The following is a 19,131-nucleotide window of genomic DNA, read 5'->3' as shown; positions in this document are numbered from 1 at the left end:
CACGAAGAAAAAGAAAAATAGGATTCGAAACACACACACACAATATATTAAATTCGTTTCGTATTAGTCTTATCGACGATAGAGATTCCCGTAGCAAGATTTACAATGTGTGCTCACAGAGTAAGAAAACGTACGTAGACATCGCCAGATATTTACCATTTTTACGAAAATTATTTTTTCCCATATCCGCTCTAGTAAGAAGGCGTGCTGGGTCCAATACGTGTCTTCTCTGACGAAGCAGGTTTCTTCCAAAGCCGTTTGGACCAAAGTACGTCGCATCCATGGAGGTGCATTGACTCCTCCACTGAGAGCACTATAGCAAGACGGCACGTTAGTTACCGATTCCGGAAACATTGCAAATATTTTGGACACAGAGATCTCCAATGCACCCAGCTCGGAGGATTACCAGCCACGTTTTCGTCGAGAAGGAACAACAAGAACGATCAAAACATGTTTACCGAAGCAATAACACCGAGCGCTACAACTCTCCATTCAGCGAATGGGAGTTCAATAACGCGCTTCGGAATTCCAAGAACACAGCTTGCAGCGTTTCCCTCTGGGGCTTGCGCCATGTTGGGACACGTTTCCAAGGAACTGGTACTACGGACACAGTAACAATTGTGTTTTAATACAGTCCTTTAATGCAGTTGTCACAGTATATACAATAATAGTAACACGTTTGCACACACTTATGAATTACAAAAATGCATATGTCTGAGTAGGCTAACTGAAATGCCTTCCTCGCTGTCGCCAGCCGACATGCACTATGCCGCTATGAGTTCACGCTCCCATAATTCCGTTTTCTCACAAGGCGCTCCCAGCGGGAGTAAAATAAAATCAAATGAGGAGCAGAAAGCAAAATTACATACAATCTTAAACACAGCTCCTGGAGTGGACAGGATCGACTATGAGATGCTTCATCATGTGCCTAACTTTCTTCTCACGGTCTTCAAAAGACGTTGGTTCGAAGTTTCTTTCCCTTCATCCTCGAAAGAGGCTATTATTGTTCCCATCCTGAAGCCAAGTAAAGATCGCACCACAGCCCCGAGTTACAGGCCCATTACCTTAACTGGCTGTGTGTGCAAGTGGATGGAGCGCATGGTCAACAAGCGTTTCACCTGGATCTTGGATGAGAACTCCTTGATAAGCAATTTTCAATGTGGGTTTCGCTCCAACCGTTCCACGCTGGATCATCTGGTTTAGCTGGAAACGCATATCTAGGAAGCGATTTACTATACTCAAGCAGATCCAGGGCCTCCCCTATGGCGCAGTGGTAGCGTCGTCGCCTTGTAATCAAGGGGTCCCGGGTTCGATACCCGGTGGAGGCTCATAGTGGTTCGGAACCCAGTTTAAACTGTAGGTCCAGTCCCGATTAGTCTTACTGTGCATAAAGTGGACTTAAAACATCAACCAAATCAAGCAGCCCCACTTGAGGTGTCGCTGGTCACAGGGCGTACTTTGTCCAAAACTTGTCTGATCGATATTTCCGTGTTAATGTTGGGAACTCCTTTTAGAACTCTCACCTACAAGAGAACATTGAAATAAACACCCGCACCTAAAAAGTTAAAAGTACGGACTATGACATCTGCTGATAAGAATGCTTTACATGTTTTAAAGAGGGAGAATAGGAATAGACATATTAATTGAAAACATTCACAATGGAGAAGAACGGTATCACCGCTACTGCTTTTATGTATTAACCTTTGTATCGCAGTGGGAACGTTATTAACCTGTAAACTAGAGATCTCAACTCCCGGGGAGAGGATAGATGTCTACGTGCCCTAAACAAAATTACTACGAGAGTGGGCAAACAGTCTAAAAAGAGACGCCGTTAGTCACCCAAAACAAAATTGATATTCGTCTCGTCTCAGTTGTTTCTGCTTCCAACGTGAAAAAGGAACTCCCATTTGACAACGGTGGCAACATTCATAAAGACAAAATCGTAATGGCAACACTGGTATAATTGCTACTTGACTGTATTGGCAGAGGAGCACGTGTTACATTCCTTCAATGTAATCGTCCCTCCATCTCTACGACCTTCTGCCACACGTATGGAAGGCGTCGTACACCGTCAGCGCGTCCATCTCTGTCGATGTCCAGCAGTGACCGCCTTATAGCACGTATGATGGCTACGCGCGTGTCGTAGTGCTTCCCGCCCAGTGGTTCCTTCATTTTGGCAAAAAGGTCGTAATCACACGGTCTCATACCGGTGAATACGGCGGATGTTCCAGTACCTCCCACTACCAGTTATGCAGGAGCGCCGTCACAGTGTTCGCAGTGTGACACTTTGCATTGTCAAGCAGGATGATGGGACACCGTGCCAGAACGTGTCGTCGCTTCCTTCTTAATGCGAGACGAAGGTGGTGTTGCAAGAAGGCGCAGTAGTAGGCTGCGTTGACCGTCTGCCTAAGAGACGTTGTTCTTATTGCCTAAACATATTGTTAGGGCGCTTGCACTCTCGTCCTCTGCTTCAGAGCACTGCTGTTTTTCACTGAATAACATACAATCGCACCCCACTCACTATACTTCCTCGTCTGACATTCCTTTATCAACCACGAAACGGTTGTGGCTCTGTGACTCGCCCCTTCCACGGGACAGCAGTGTTGCCATTACTTTTTATCCAACCCTTAAATAATTTCTAATTCTAATTCTAATCTCTCTATTGAATGAAGTTATTTGGAATGCCTTGCTAATTAGTATATACTATGTACAATTATTATAGCATACAGATAATCGTAACAACAATAGTATTTCTCATGGAACAACACTGCAAAACGGATGCGTTGCCTGAAAAAGAATAGACTGAAGGTTATCGAAACTGAGTATATTTTTCTGTCTTAATGCAGGTGTAGTAATATACATACCTTCATGATCACTTAACAAAAACGCCAAACACGTATATTCATAACTGACTCCCTTTCGGTTTTCCACCCCTGCGAATGTCAACACTCCGTACCTTGTATATCACATCATCATGAAAAAAACTGTTTAGAATGTATGTTACTGGGCATTGCGTATGAACGTGAAGTTTTGAATTCAAATGATCTTGTGCTAAGTTATATCTAGGTAATTAAGAGTCAACTTGCAACATCTGATTTAAAAAGGGGAAAAATATTAATTTCATGCAATTGCTTAATGTTAGGAGACCCTACACCAATCCTAGTGTCCTATTGCACTGGCTACTGCGCAGACTGTAACACACATTTGTTCTAAAGATAATAAGTTTTAATCTTCCGAGGACAGAACCATCTCATTTAAGGTTATTAAGACTCAAATTGTAAGTTTCATCATAATTGCTAAACGTTTTAGTATATCTTGTAAAAAAATACATTATTCTGCATATCATAAGAAATGTTGACTTGATTATTATTAAGGACTCTACTGCCGCAACTTACGATATGAGGGTTCACCATTATCGTCTAACGGCTGAGATAGACCTGTCCCCAACCTCATCCAGTACTAATTTCAAACACTGAACTGCATTCGCCATGCTATTCAGGAGAAAACAAATCATCTTGTGGCAATATGTAACATACGTGTATATCAATTCCAGATATTTTTTATGCTATTCCTGGACAGATATTTAAAGGGAAACTAGCTCATTCACAAGTATAATTTGAATTTCTCTAATATCTCCATTGGGGTGGGTGGAGCGTCACGATCACGGCCTACGGGAGAGAAGTCGACCGCCCTTGGAAATTGGCACTGTTCATTTCAAGTTACAAAAAAAAGTAGAAAGCTTGCTATTTTTATTCTTAATAACATTAATAGCATTCGAACAGAATAACTGAAGTTAAAAACTGAATTACACGGAAGAAAGTTAGTGTAAAATACAGGCATCACGTTATGTTTTCTCATTCTATCATTTTTCCAAAGACTAAATGATGAAAAGGTTCTCTCGGGCTATGGACCAGGTGAATTGTGGAAAATATTCCAAGCTTTCCAGGGCTAACGTCACGACGTTAGCTCTCGAAAGGCCCAGGCCCGTAGCCAGGAATTCTTTGTAGGGGGGCGAAGTCAATTCCAGAGGGGATAAATTTTAATATATTGTCTCGCATCAGCAGATATAGCAGGGTACACAGAGGCACTTGCCCCCTACCCCAAAAGAGATAAACAACAGAAAAGGGATGATATTTTTAAACTCCAACGAACAAAAAAAGCTTCCAGCAACATCAAATAGCAATATTTCGATAATGACCTTTCCAGATTTCCAAAGAATATAAAGTTTAACATAAATAGGCTAATAGGGACTGTATCTACTTGATATTTACAGGTCTATAATGTTAATAGACGATTAAAATGTACCAACAGGTTTAGGCCTCTCTGCAGAACTGGGAACCCTTTATAAATCATGCTTCATAATGATTCCCTCTAGTTTCCAGTATGTAAGATTTTTTACGCACAAAGGAATCTAACGAGAATCCAACAACATCATTGTGTTATGTTATGCAAGAAAATTCGAATTAATGAAATAATAATAGTTACATATTATCTACATTTTGATGAATTGTGTAAAAATTTGTAATATATTTTTTTGTACTAGCTAAACATTAAAACATTAGCACATTATCTACTTCCTTCAAAGGGGAGACTCTTGCATCACTACAGACAATGTTTGCCTACTGGTTACGGTAGCCATTTTACAAAATATTGTGTGAATTGTATTGTATTATTTTATTGTTGAAATACATGTCTTTGACACCCGACAAACAAATAGTAATCCCTTCATTGATCAATGACTTCTTGGATTTCAGTGTCATCATTAATATTTCATATTAAGTTTCATAGAAAGAAGTTGATATAATAGGGAGCAAATAATTTTACGGGGCGCCATGTCATTCTCTTTAACATTTTTTTCCATATAGATCGTTTGGCTCCAAGGACCACTCCTGCTGACCCCATAGCTATGGCTCTGAACTTGGGCCATAAGAATAGCAGATATTGCGATCGGAGCGAGCAAGAAAATTTTACGAAATGTATTTTTATTTGTATAAAATTTGAAATCGAGGTGGGGGGGCAATTTCCCCTCTGTGCCTCTTTCAAGTGCCTGTTATTCTTAGATTCTCCTAGTCTTGTTTTTTGTTTTTTTACTTCAATGTTTGCTTTCCCTAGAATGGACTTTCGTCCAAGTTCGGGGGGACAATGCCCCCTGTGGCTGCGGCACTGTTTATGAATGTCTCTTCATCAATTTCACGTCATCACTCATTGTCACGATTAGGTAGATGTGGCAGAAAACCAACGCTAAGTAAGAAAAATCAAATATCCACTCCCTCTCTCTACCACACGAGTCACTATTACCAAAAGGTAGACTTGGGAAACAAAAATTTAAGCAGTTCCAAGTTTATAGCAACACATCCAAGAAAAACATCCGAACACATTAGGCACCTTTAATACAAGACTACTCAAAATGTCACAAATGTTCTAGATACTGAAAATTGCGAAATCATTTTCCGAAGTCTGAATCTGGAAGGGAATATTTCCTCCCAATCCTGATACGACATTATACGGAATCCCATACACCCTAATAAATCATAAAATCAACAAGTGTCTTTGTTATGTTGCTAGAGTAATACAAGATATAATTGTAAAGATTAGTGAGAATTCCAGGTAGGAATGTGTTCTGTATTTTTCACAGGGGGGAGCAAAGGAAGCTCTCAGGGGGGGGGCAGTTGCACCCCCTGCCCCCCTTTAGCTACGGGCCTGTCGAAAGCATGGAATCTTTTCCAAAACTCACCTGGAAAATAGCCCGAGAGAATTTTTTCATCATTCGTCGCCAGAAAAGTTTCAAGACTTACTTAAAGAATAAATGGTTCCATGCTTTCCAAAATTAAAAAATATACATATATAAATTTGTGTGAGAGATCATACAACATGAACTTTATGAGTGAAATTTCTTCATAACTTTAAAACCCTTTTCTTGAACAAGGTGCGTAAAAGTTAGTGACAAAATATATGAACTATTAATTTCAATATACTAACTGCAAAATGGAAAAAGTAATGGAAATCAGTTGTGATGGATATTCTTATCTGGTGATTTGAGGATAATGATGATGATAATAACAATAGATTTGTATTAAAAATTGGTATATTATAATTAGTTTATAACAGTTATAATTGTAATAACAATTATTGTTGTTATTATTTATACTATTCAATTTTTACCCACGGCCTAATCCACCTCTTACAAAAAATTTCTGGAGATCGAGACAAATTGTAAAATCAATCGTTCAGTCTTCTTGACACATAAGTTTGTCCTCTGCGCCATTTTCCCCTGTGCATATGGCAAAATAACTCTTGTCAAGGAAGTAGAGAACATCACACTAAGACGTTTCAAGAAGTGCCAAAACGACAAAGCTCCCCGACCTCAAATGGCATAAGTACTGAATATCAAAAGAGAGTATCGACTGTTATTGTTAATAGTGAAACACGTATACAAGGCTAGCAAAACGCAGGTATATTAATTATCATATGTAGTCAGGTTATGCAGGTGTAATCTATACAGCAGTGCAAACATCTTAAGAGATTTTTTAAAGAACTAATCTACGGTATCATAAATTCCCATCGACAGCATTTAAGAGGTTTGAAACGTACCTAAACGAATGCAAGCAGGTAAAGAGGGATATCCTAACTTCTCCGCTACACATGTGGGGTTGGATCCCTCAGAACTCAATCCTTAGCCTATTCACCCTCTCGGCTGTGTAGTCATATCTGTAAAAACAAGAAAAATTGTATATCCACACAAAAATTACAGGACTCAATCGCACTTTTAAACCAAGATGAAGAACATAAGCAACCGGTTTATCAAAGGGGATTGTAATAAATTCAAACAAATCTATGTTCGCCATCATCGGAACCAGCAGCCTCTTGAAACACTGCTACGTTAGTTCTCAATACAAGAACATTAAATACCTGGGAATGGGTATGAACTAGCAGCTTGATTGGTTTCAGAATGAGACACAATCATGTGGCAAAGCATATTAAATATAAAAGAGCCTCTACTGTCTTGTACGTACGTACGTGTGTAGACATTCTGTTGTCAAATGTAAAATTAACCTTCCTTCAATCTTACATCTTCTTGTCTATACGACGCACGGTTTTAGAAGCGATATCGGGCGGAGCCACGCAGAGGGTGTGCGTGGCGACCAGCCAATGGCAGGAGTGCAACGTTGTACATTTAGGAGACTGCGGCGCACGAGTTAAACGCCGTGTTCTGTATTTTTCTTGCGTGCAAGACGTTTTCATAAAACTTGCCACGTTAAGGTTCATCATAATATGGGGAAAGACATTTTGAACCTGACTGTCCAAGTCCCATGAATTTTCGTCGCCTACAGCCGGAGTTATCGTTCCTCGAAGAAACATGGGAAACAACACGTCTCTCTACACACACACACACACAATGACCCTTTCGTTTTCCTTCTGTGTTCCGTCTGTTGTTTTTACGTTGCCACCGTGTTGACCCCGATGAGTTGTTGTGTCTTGGTATAGCTATGGGTGTCAATTTCGGCTGAATATGCACAATGACCTTTCATTGTCTTGTGTGTTCACAAACATTGCGAGATAATTTTACTCGTACGGCATGAAGAACAGTTGTGAGAGGATTCAATACAGCCCTTATTGATTGATTTATTTTACTTCGCTCTTTCTGCCACTTTTGGCTAATTTACGAAGATGGGGATGAGTGATGATATGATGAAATTGATGAATGGACACTCACAAATATCCATGCCCGGGTCTGGATTCGAACCCGGAACCCCTGGCGTCGTAGCGCGATGTGCAATACAGCCTTTATGCTTGATAGTTGTGCAATAGTGTGTGTGTGTTGCGTGAGTGTTATTTAATAATGTCGCGCGGGCGCCATTCTGGAGTGGTTAGCATATCGATCTACAACGCCAGGAGTCCCGGGTTCGAATCCTGGCCTGGACATGGATGTTTATGGACGTCCCTTCATCAATTTCATTATATCATCACTCATTCCGATCTTCGCAATTAGCCAAAAGTGACAGAAAAGCAAAGTAAAATAAAACAAATCAAATCAAATCAAATTAATAATGTCGCTCTCGAAACCTAGTACCAGTAGTACAGGAACCAAGGGTAAAATACTCGTATTATGTTCACAAGACAGAAATCTTAGTTTCAAAGCTTATTCTCACTTCAAGGAATTGGCGTTCGCAAGACGTGCGTGCTGAAACAGTGTTTTCTCAGAGTCGAGAACTTACGGCTAAAGCGTGTGGTGTATGTGTGCATACTGTATTGCGTATTATAAAACAGGGTAAAGTATCTACCACAGAAATCGGCGAACCCTTATTCAAATCTCCTGGGAAACATGCCAGAAAACAGAAACGAGAGCGATGATGATGGTCTTGCAGTTCCTCTACAATAAATACCTTCAAACTCACGTACGAGTTTCTCTTATATGCTGCAGTGATATGATATAATCCTGTGTAGAATTCGTCACTATATATTTCATTGTACTTAAATATCACGTGCATGCATTATACCCATAAAAAGCTGAATATTGGACACAGCGAATTATCTGTGTTTCCCTTCCGCTAGCAGTTGGTTTAGCAATAGCGCGACAGCACTGGCTGCGTATTGGCTGAACTCACGTTCCTTCTAAAAGCGTACGCCGTATAGATCCAGATATTACGAATACATTCTCTCTGTTGCTAATGAGCATGGCACAACGGAGGAATCTGCAGGTTCTATATCAATAGCAGTAAATCTCCAAAGTGCTTGTTTTAGAAATTAAATATCAGCACTAAAACTCACTCACACTCAACCAGGAACGCCGCCTGTTGAAGACCCTCAGCTTGTTACTTCTCACTCACGTACGTAGTGCTCAATATTTGGAATGCACTCGAGACAAGACTTCACAGGTTTTCCCAACATGCTTCGTGATTCTGTTATCAACGGTCAGAAGCATATGAATAACGAAAAGTCCCTGTGAGTTGCGACGGACAGTAGATGTGGCTGCATTAGCTCTTATTGTACCTAACCTTAACCTTCCGTTACGTCAATGTATCCCATACACTTGTAGCATGCCGTGAAGGCATATTGAGGGAAAGTGGATGTGGTGACCCACACATTAATAATCTAGGTAATTATCAGGGTGCGAATTTTTGCCTGTTTGTCTTCATTATTCTTTTGTAGTAAAATATTGGCTTTAATGTTTTCAGTTCTTTCCATGGTGTTTCTAGTTCAAAACCTAATTTCTATAATGCCTATAAATGCCTATTTTGAAGGTTAGCGCCTATTTTGATTAATCCTGCCTAAAATGCCTATTCTGCAATTTTTGCATACTTCAGCTTTTTTGTGCGTCTTAGGTTTTCCCTGCATTGAATAAGGTAAACCTTTGTTGATGTTGAACTGATTGAAATCTAATAATCGTTAGATTTGGGGATCGCAAGGAATGTCTGATCTTTGTAAATACCAAATGCACCTTAAGGCCGAATAACACGGAACTAGATTTCAGTAGTTATGTCTTAATTGGCGCTGGACTGGCTACCCATCTGCTAGTTTTCGCCTCACACGATACTTGTTACAACGTATTTGTCGATAGTATTTTGTTCCCGTAAGACATTGTCAAGGGTCCTGTTTTCGAATCCAACTCGGGCTTGTTTGTGAATGTCAATTCATCAATTTCAATATTTCGTCACTCATCCCCATCTTCGCAAATTAGCCAAGAGACACAAAACGCGAAGTAAAATAAACTAAATGAATCAATCAATCAACCATAAGACATTGCGCAGAGAAGAAAATCTCTGTACAGATGGACGAGCAATTTGAAGAATGTTGTAGGAGAATTACTGCTGTTATTAAAAATTAAAAAAAACAACTATGGTATAGAAATTGGCTCAACAGAAAATATGGTAATCAGTACGTACTGAACAAGTTTTTTAAAAGCTCAGGTACGGATATTCACACATGAGATTCTCAGGATTCGTTCATTAAAATATTTTGTTCAACTAAATACGAGTATATATCAAACATTTAAAACACTTGTAATAAAAAGGATTTTCATTATAATCTAACCATATTTGTCATTTACAAATATATCTACCTAAATATTAATGAACTGAACACAAATGAACATCATCTCTGTTACTTTTTCTATTAGTGAAAGGCGAACAAAGACAACCAATACTCGGGAACCACAAACAAGAATCTTAGGCAATCTCACAGATTATCTTCACATGGTCAAACTCCGCTTTGATTGGCTGTTCCACAGAATCCAGTTGGGGAAAGTCAGTTGCAATTAGAACATGGCCTATTCCAAATAGGACATTCCTAATCGAAATCCAATTCCGTGTTATTCGACCTTTTTCGGTGTAAGCAAACTGGACAACCTGTTTGTGACTCATACTTGAAAAAAAAAAACGCCAAACCCACCCCTTCTTTTTTCCACCTGAAAGTTTGTATACTCTGTCCCTTCTACACCAGTATTAAAAGGGGATGGGATTGTGTGGAGGTGGAGAGCGACTGCGGTTACCTGACTTCGCAGCAGCGTGTAGTTTCTTCTTTATGCACATAAAGGCTAATCGGGACTGTACCTACAGCGTGGAATTCAAACCACTATGTGCCTCCACCGGCTATCGAACCCGGGATCCTTGATCACGACCATGATACCACTAACCCATTGCGGAGACCTTAGATGCTGTAGGTGAGTGAGCAACTGTATTGTAAACTGAGTTAATACGCTTAGAACACTTAGATATGCTTGGTTTTGTTCTTTCTTAACATAACTTCGCCATGTATACAAAGCAGAAATAAAAAATAAAATTAGGATAATTGCGGATGTTAACATGTAAGTACTTATAGCTTTCCTTATTCCTAAGTATAACCCCTTGACACAACAAATACTTGTAGTAAAGTTTAAAATTTGACAAGTGGAGTAAAATATGAGTTTTATCGCCACTGTTTTACTACTCTTGAAACTAGAGTTCGTTTTTTTCTTAGTCATAAAGTAAATTGTCCACAGAATGCTGGACCGAAAACAAAAATTTACGCCATTGGAGACCAACCTTGAACCCTTCGCTTGTGCCTTTATTACGGATAAAATCCAGGACTCCTTAATGGCAAAGCTACCAATATTACCACTGTGTTGTTTATGAAGACTTATTAATGTCCACTCTAAAGAACGAAACACATTACTAGCGTTCAACTGCGTGACTACAGGGATCGATCAAGTACATTGCGAGTACAACGATAAATCAATCACCTGAAGGGCACGACCTGCTAGAAGCAAACAGACTAGGAGAGAGACCACGCAGAAATAGAAATAAGGGAAATCACCAGGAAAACAAGAGCGTATCCAGGGGGTCCGGATCCCCGAAAAATTCCTATATTTTTTTGTGGATCTGAAAATATCATCCACTAAGGTTTTCTTTTAAACTGTTTTGGTACACTAAGTGAAGTTGATGTGTCTTCTTAAATAATACAGGGTGTCGCAAAACTCTTTCAACAACGCTTGGGTGCTGGTAGATATCATAAAAACAAGTAACTTTTCCCTATAATGTTTACCTCGAAAGCGCTTAGTTTCTGCGCTATAAGCGCTTAAAATCTATCCTGTACGTATGCAACCCAACACAGCAAACGCTTGCTCTGACATAACTACCAGGGGCGCGTGGCAGGGTTGCCACTAGCGTTCCTCGTTAAGAAAGACGACTTGAAAACAACAACTTGGGAGTCTTGCCTGAGCAAAATCCAAAACATTAATGATACTTGCGATGTTATAAGAAGCATTCACAGTATTTATAAACTGACCAAGACAAATAATGGGCAGACTGAAATTCAAGATTGCTCATTCTAAAATATCTCCATAATTGATTGATTGATTTAGTTTTTTTAAATTCGCTTTTCTGCCACCTTTGGCTAATCGCAAAGATGAGGATGATATGATGAAATAACAAATGACACCAATGTCTAGGCCAGGATTTAAACCCGAGATACCTGGCGCCGTAGCGAGCTGTGCTAACCACATCACCACGAAATCAAGGGGTCCCGGGTTCGATACCCGGTGGAGGCACAAGTGGTTCGGATCCCACTTTAAACTGTAGGTCCAGTCCCGATTAGCCTTACTGTGCATAAAGTGGACTTAAAACAACAAATCAATCAATCAATCACATCACCACGAAGTGTTTCGTGTATCATGCGATATCAACAATTGCAAGGGAGACGTGAGATATGGGAAATCCACGAACGAACAAATTTAAACATGATGTGTTTGCTGCCTCGTTTCGAACACGCAGAGCCGCCCCCCGTGCCGGAGTGGTTAGCACATCGCGATACGACGCCAAGGGTTCCGGGTTCGAATCCTGGCCTGGGCATGGATGTTTGTGAGTGTCCATTCATCAATTTCATCATTTCACCCCCATCTTTGCAAATTAGCCAAAAGTGGCACAAAAAACGAAGTGAAATAAAGCAAATCAATCAATGAATCAATCATTAAAAGAGCATTGCAATTATTGACTTATGAGACGAACACGATTAGCAATAACGCTAGCACAGATAGGAATAATTTTCTAATAAATAAATTGTAATAACATTACAGTCTGCGTGTTCGAGACGAGGCAGCAAACACATCATGTTTACATTTGTTCGTTCGTGGATTTCCCATATCTCATGTCTCCCTTGCAATTGTTGATATCGCATGATACGCGATACACTCCGTGGTGATGTGGTTATCTCAGCTCGCTACGGCGCCAGGTGTCTCGGGTTTAAATCCTGGCCTAGACATTGGAGTCAGATGGCAGAAAAGCTAATTAAAATAAACCAAATCAATCAATCAATTATGGAGATATTTTAGAATGAGTAATCTTGAATTTCAGTCTGCCCATTATTTGTCTTGGTCAGTTTATAAATACTGTCAATGCTTCTTACAACGTCGCAAGTATCATTAATGTTTTGGATTTTGCTCAGGCAAGACTCCCAAGTTGTTGTTTTCAAGTCGTCTCTCTTAACGAGGAACGCTAGTGGCAACCCTGCCACGCGCCCCTGGTAGTTATGTCAGAGCAAGCGTTTGCTGTGTTGGGTTGCATACGTACAGGATAGAGTTTAAGCGCTTATAGCGCAGAAACTAAGCGCTTTCGAGGTAAACTTTATAGGGAAAAGTTACTTGTTTTTATGATATCTACCAGCACCCAAGCGTTGTTGAAAGAGTTTTGCGACACCCTGTATATGCAGAGGTGAAATACTAAAAACAAATACACTGGTATAAGACGTTGAAAGAAAATATTGTGTATGTGTGAAACTAGATTTCTAGAAATGCATGATTCACTTCATGTTTTTGTTAAATTTCTTCAACCTTGTCAGTTAAGTGGAGCTGTCTGAGTGAACCCAAGCAAGCGATTTTCTAGCCGCAGTTGAAAAGAGGACTCTCTTAATTATACTCTTTATCTGAGAAAGGTTTTGTAGTTTTACTGAACTCTTGGATTGGATTGGATTGATTTGGTGTTTTAAGTCCACTTTATACACAGTAAGGCTAATCGGGACTCGACCTACAGATTGAAGTGGGATCCGAACCACTATATGCCTCTTCTTCTTCTTCTTTTTTTTTTGGTTTTGCCTCATTCTGATATACAAGTTATGGAATTACATTGTTGTTGACATACTTGTATTACTGCTATTACAATTTGTATTTCTATCTGGTTAATCTTTACATTTTTGTTTGGCCTAAATTAAGTATAAAGCACTAATAAGAAATTTGCATACCATTTCTTCCTTGCTTGGAGAGGAATTTTTTCGTATTGTTCTTGCAAGAAGATACTGAATTGTTTCTGAAAACTGCTCTCGTCATTGTGAAATATATATAATAAGTATTCAGTTATCAACCATTGTACTGCTCGTATTTTGTTGGTGGAAAAAAATTGAAATCAGGAAAAACTATATCTGCATCCGCAAACTTTGTTAATGAGGTGCGGCATATACGAATGAGCATTATTCTCAATTTGTTCCATGCCGTGGAGGAGTTTCGACACTTCGTTATCCTGTGGGCTAAAGAGTCTGTCACGTTGCATGATATACAGTTAGGAGAGTCACTGATTCCATATTGGTATGTCCTATATCTTGTCACTATAACACGATGGACCACTTTGTATCATATTGATTGGCCAGCTTTTGAAAGGTGTTTGGCGGAGACATTTTTCCATATTTGTGGCCAATTATGTGTATTGAAATCCCTGACTATTCGTGGTACTGTGTTCTTTGAACTATTGATTTCACTATATAACTTTTTAACACATGGTGTAATTGTCTCATGTCGTAATAACTTGTAGCATACCTGTAAAGCGATGTCCTTATAAAACAAAAACCTTTTGGGGATACTTTGGATATCGATGGGAGCTTCTAATGGAATGTTCCGCATTATCGTCTGTATACATGCTTAGGTCGTTGACTCGTGCAGTGAGAAAGCTGTTTGAAGGCCAGTCTGGACAAACAATGCTCTTGCCTGTGTGTTCGCGTGTATTAGTGCCAACCCACCTGTCTTCTCTGATAACGTGACCTCATTTATTGCCGCCCTGAAAATTGTATCGTGCCACATAACGCAGCCAACAGCTTTGTTGACCTTGGCTAAGTGCTGTGGTTTGAAGAGCAGGATTTTTGCAACATACCAAAGTTTAGAGAGAGCAAAAACGTTGATAAATCTTACTCGTGCTTTTAAAACTCAGAGAGCGCAGCTTGTACGCTCTGAGGACGTAGATGGCCCTCTCGCACGTGAGTTTACTATTGGCTTCGATCGTTTCATCGATATTTGCATAGAAGTTTATGCCTAAAACTTTTATTTTCTTGTCTACAGGGATCTCCGTATTATTTGTGAAAGGATTCTCCTTGCCAAGGGGCATCAGGAATGACTTTCGATTGTTTAGTTTTGAACCTGTGTGAGCTCAAAAGTATGTATTTGGCTTTGAACACTGTACAGATCTCTTTCATCCTTGATAAAAATTGTCACGTCATCCATAAAGCTGCCAACTTGTATTGTGGTGGAAGCCATAGAAATGCCCTGTAAATTATGCTGGTGCCTCCACCGGGAATCGAACCCGAGACCCCTTGATTACAAGGCGACGACGCTACCTCTGCACCATGGGGGAGGCCTTTTACTGAACTCTTGTCAAAGTATTTAGAGTCTTCATCACAATTTATAGCCTCTGCTCTTTCTTAGCCAAGAGACGTGACAGAACTGCTTCACAGACTTCGTGAAATTTCAAATGAAGAGTTCAGTGAAATATTTCATACTGCTTCTGAAAAGTATCAACACATTCGAGTCTGAAATTACGATTCGAAGAATAACAAAACACAACAACAATAATAATAATAATAATAACAAGGATATTAACAATAATAATAATAGTAATAATAATATTAACAAGGATATTAACAATAATAATAAACGAGATAACTATCATCATATTATTATACCTAGGTAAAGGAGGACACGCCAATGGCCTTGGAGGATGGGCAGCCCTGGCTGAACCCCCTCCCAAATTTTATTTCTGGATATGTCCCTGCAGGAAATGGATTTATAAGTACTTAAAACGGCTGAATATGTATATGAAAGTTATAAACTCTCCTCAACAAAGGTAGCTGCAAAAGTAAGTTACAGTTACGCCTGAAAATGTGTAAGTGTAACTGTAGCACAGTTACTTTTTTTATATACAAGTAAGGGTAACTCAGTTACTGTTATTTCTATTTTATCTTCTAAGGAAAGGTACTGATGTCGGATACCTTTGCGTATCGCCAGAAACAAAGTTAGAACTCAGAAGCATTTCATAAATGGTTAATGAAGAGCCAAATATCCTTAGGCCTATATTCGTAACAGCTATTTTTATAGCTCTCCTCATCTTTAACCCTAGAGAGCTAAGGTGGAAAATATGGAACATTAAAGCTGAGGCCTAGTCACTGTGACCACCTTACACTTTTGCTTTACGGAAAGAGTTCTATTGGCAATTAAAATTGGCTAGGAACTTGATTTGTTTCTGATAGTATTAGTAACAAAGGAAAAAGTTTTGGCATGATTTAACGTTCATAGTTAAATAAAAAAAGCAATTTGTTTGATATTCTACACATATTGCTTTGGATCAATGGCTGCAATACATTTTATCATCCTCCTTTCCTTTCATGGTTATCACAGCTTATTCGGAAGTTTGATACATGGGTGCTATGACATGAGTTGTCTGAAGCAACGAAACCACATTTTCTAGTTTTCATTTGCACAAAACAATTGATTTTGTCCATGTCGAAACAAAAAATGATTGTGGCAAATTTGCTTACCTTAAAGCTAATGCTTCGTCATAACGACTAAGCAGATAAAATAATATCAAAAAAATTGTCTACTGGACAGCAATACAACCCAGACAGTATCACTCCCTCCACAGTTCAAGGGAAATTGAAGGTACTGAGGGTGACAAGCGCAACATGTGATAAGAAAGGGTTGGGATACATTTTTGTATTTTCGCGTCGTCAATTTGACGAAACCTTAGCTCTCTAAGGTTAAGTAATTGCCATCACACTTACCTGGCTGTTTTCCGAGTGTTCGCTCAACAGTCTTTAGCATTTGGCTACCAACACCACGAAGTAATATTGACATGTCTGCGCCAAGAGTAAATGTCGCAGTGGAATGTGAAAAACAACGTCACTCATTTGGCGCATTCCCCCTCTCCCTCACTCCTTAAGGCACACGCAATGGATTAGTTAGTGGTGCAACAAGAGGAAATATGCAGTTGTGGATACGTCCAATCAATGTTTTCACAGGAAATAATGACGATAATTCAACACTACGTTATAAGCAGCGGCGATTCGTGGCTTTGGAAAGATACGTGCTGCAGATGATGCTCTTCTTTCTTGCATTTACTTTACAATATCTCCTCCACAAACACTATGGCTCTGTTAAATTGTTAAAGTGGATATCACATACTTGCTTTCTAGGTAAACGTGGGATACACTATAACATATTTTGCCTCCGCTTGTAACCATCGTTTTAAAAGTTGTTGATAGACAAAAATGATAATCGTCACTTGAAACGGAGTTTGCCTTTACCAAATTGTTTCCCCGAGTTCTTTATTGCCTCCATTTGCAAATTTTCATTTTCTCACAATTTCAGGAAGGGCTGTATCCCTATCAGCCCCCTGCGTACGCCAGAGCTTCGACAACAAAACACAACCAATCCTTCACAGTAACAACAGGTAACAATGACTGCTTCACACACGAGACGGCAAGCATGGTAATATTTTCCAGGGGAGACAAACGAGACATATATCCCCATAAGAGTGCTGCCACCTCAGAAAACACTTATTCAGAGTGAAGCTAACATGTTCCTGCAGCAACCATCATATCATTAAAATAAATTACTGTGAATGAAATGAAATATAGTGTGTTTAATATAAGTTTACGGTAGCATCAATTTTCAAGGGGCGCAGCCCTCTTGCTCCTTTTCCTGGCGCCCATGTATAGAATCGTACCATTAAAGGACATTTAGGGGATATGAGAGTAGGGCTGACACATTCTCAATCTCGTCTACTTTGGAGGTGAAGTGATCACCTCCAGGTTCCACCTGTCTTTACCCCCCCCCCCCCCCAGGGTTGCTCCCTGGTACCCATTCATTTGAGGCTTGTCCGATTCGAGCTAGGACAAACCCGGAAAAAATCCGATCTTAGATAATAACCCCTGGAATCGTACTCCACGTGGCAATCAAACGCCATACCGACCACACAATCGCGGCTCTTTATTATATTATTTTGGTAATATTATTACGTAATTAGTTTTGTAGAAGTGATCTGGCCTACTTCCAAAAATTACTGGTGAACTTTATCTTTCTCTACTATGTCTCAGAAGTCTGTGGAGAAGCGAGTTATTCACTTATTTACCGATATAAAATCGAAGCATTGACAGTATTTGGAGATAAATCTGACAGTCGCTTATGAAAATTTGAACTAGGATTCAGTATGTGGGAAAATATATGTGGAGAGGTAAGTATTAGACGTTTCTCTCCCTTGGTCCGGAAAAGTGTGGCTATCTCTCGATCCATACATGAATCTGACGACTTTTCTTATATACCCTGTCCCGGTTGTCTCTGGAGCAAGGTCACGCATAGCGATAGAGAATGACCGGGAGGGGGAGGGGGGATCTAGTGGGCAGAGCGAAGCAGTACACGCTGCTGGGATGGCTGGTAATATAGATGCAGTCGCTTACCAGTTTCAGGAAATATCTCGCGTGTTCATTGGTGGAGCCGTCTCGCGTCACTACTTGAGAAGAGACATGTTTTCGTTCACTAGCTTCAGAGAGCGCCTGGACAGGGTATATGTTATTAAATCTAATTGAACGAGAGACAGTACCTATCAGACTAGCCTACACCGAACGCACTAGCGAACAAACCTCATTGACGGAGTGGTTAGCACAGCGCGCTACGACACCAAGGGTCCCGAGTTGAAATATCGAATTGGGTACGGCGAGTGTCTCCCTTCATCGATTTCGTCATTTAGTCATCCATCCTGATTTGTGCGATTAGCCAAAAGTGTAAGAAAATCAAAATAAAATAACAAATTACAAAAATCAATTCAAAACCCAAGCGCGCTACCACACCGTGAAATTCATGCAAAATCTAAGCCAAATGCTCAATAACGTGTCATATATCAGCGTTGCCAAACTGGATCTACAAAAAAGAGCTACGTTTCACATTAAATGGAGCTAAAAATTACTTTCAGTCTGCGTCTTACGGTAATTTAAGGTATCAAGGAGGAAGGGGGATCTGGTACAGTGTCTCTCAAAAGTTTTAGGACAACGACATTTTAAACTATGCAACCCAATTTACACAAGGCGTTGGTGGGTTGCGTGTAGAGTTAGGCTCAATTTCAGGGTTGCCACATACACAATAGATATTTATAAAATACGCGAAAAAATAAAAACAAGTATTATTATATAAAATTATTAAAAATATCACTATTATATCGCAATTGACAGAATTTAGTCTCAAAGAAAAAATAGGTTTTCTGGTATTTCATCGCTGATGAGTCTACAGAAAGGAAAAGAGGTGAGAGAAAACGAGAGGTGAAAAAGGAGAGCAGAAAGAGAAAGCGAAAAGAGAAGAGGAAAAGTAGAGGAGAGAAGAAAGAGAGGAGAGAAGAGGAGATTGGAAGAAGA

The 19,131-nt window shown here is 39.7% G+C and overlaps 1 protein-coding gene across 1 annotated transcript in view; it reads right to left on the bottom strand.

The window, feature by feature from the left end:
* Window positions 1-16,582, bottom strand: part of LOC145999245 (uncharacterized) — a 29,073-nt gene extending 12,491 nt beyond the window's left edge. Inside the window, exon 1 of the mRNA XM_083136180.1 lies at window positions 16,510-16,582. Within this exon, the coding sequence (XP_082992306.1) occupies window positions 16,510-16,582 (73 nt within the window). The remainder of the gene's footprint in view (window positions 1-16,509) is intronic.
* Window positions 16,583-19,131: the final 2,549 nt, after the last annotated feature.

This window comes from Lepisma saccharinum, chromosome 15 (assembly GCF_977018435.1).
Source record: "Lepisma saccharinum chromosome 15, izLepSacc3.1, whole genome shotgun sequence".
Taxonomy (NCBI): Eukaryota; Metazoa; Arthropoda; class Insecta; order Zygentoma; family Lepismatidae; genus Lepisma; species Lepisma saccharinum.
Note: the sequence above shows the minus strand (reverse complement) of the source record. Positions and strands in the feature narration are given on the sequence as shown.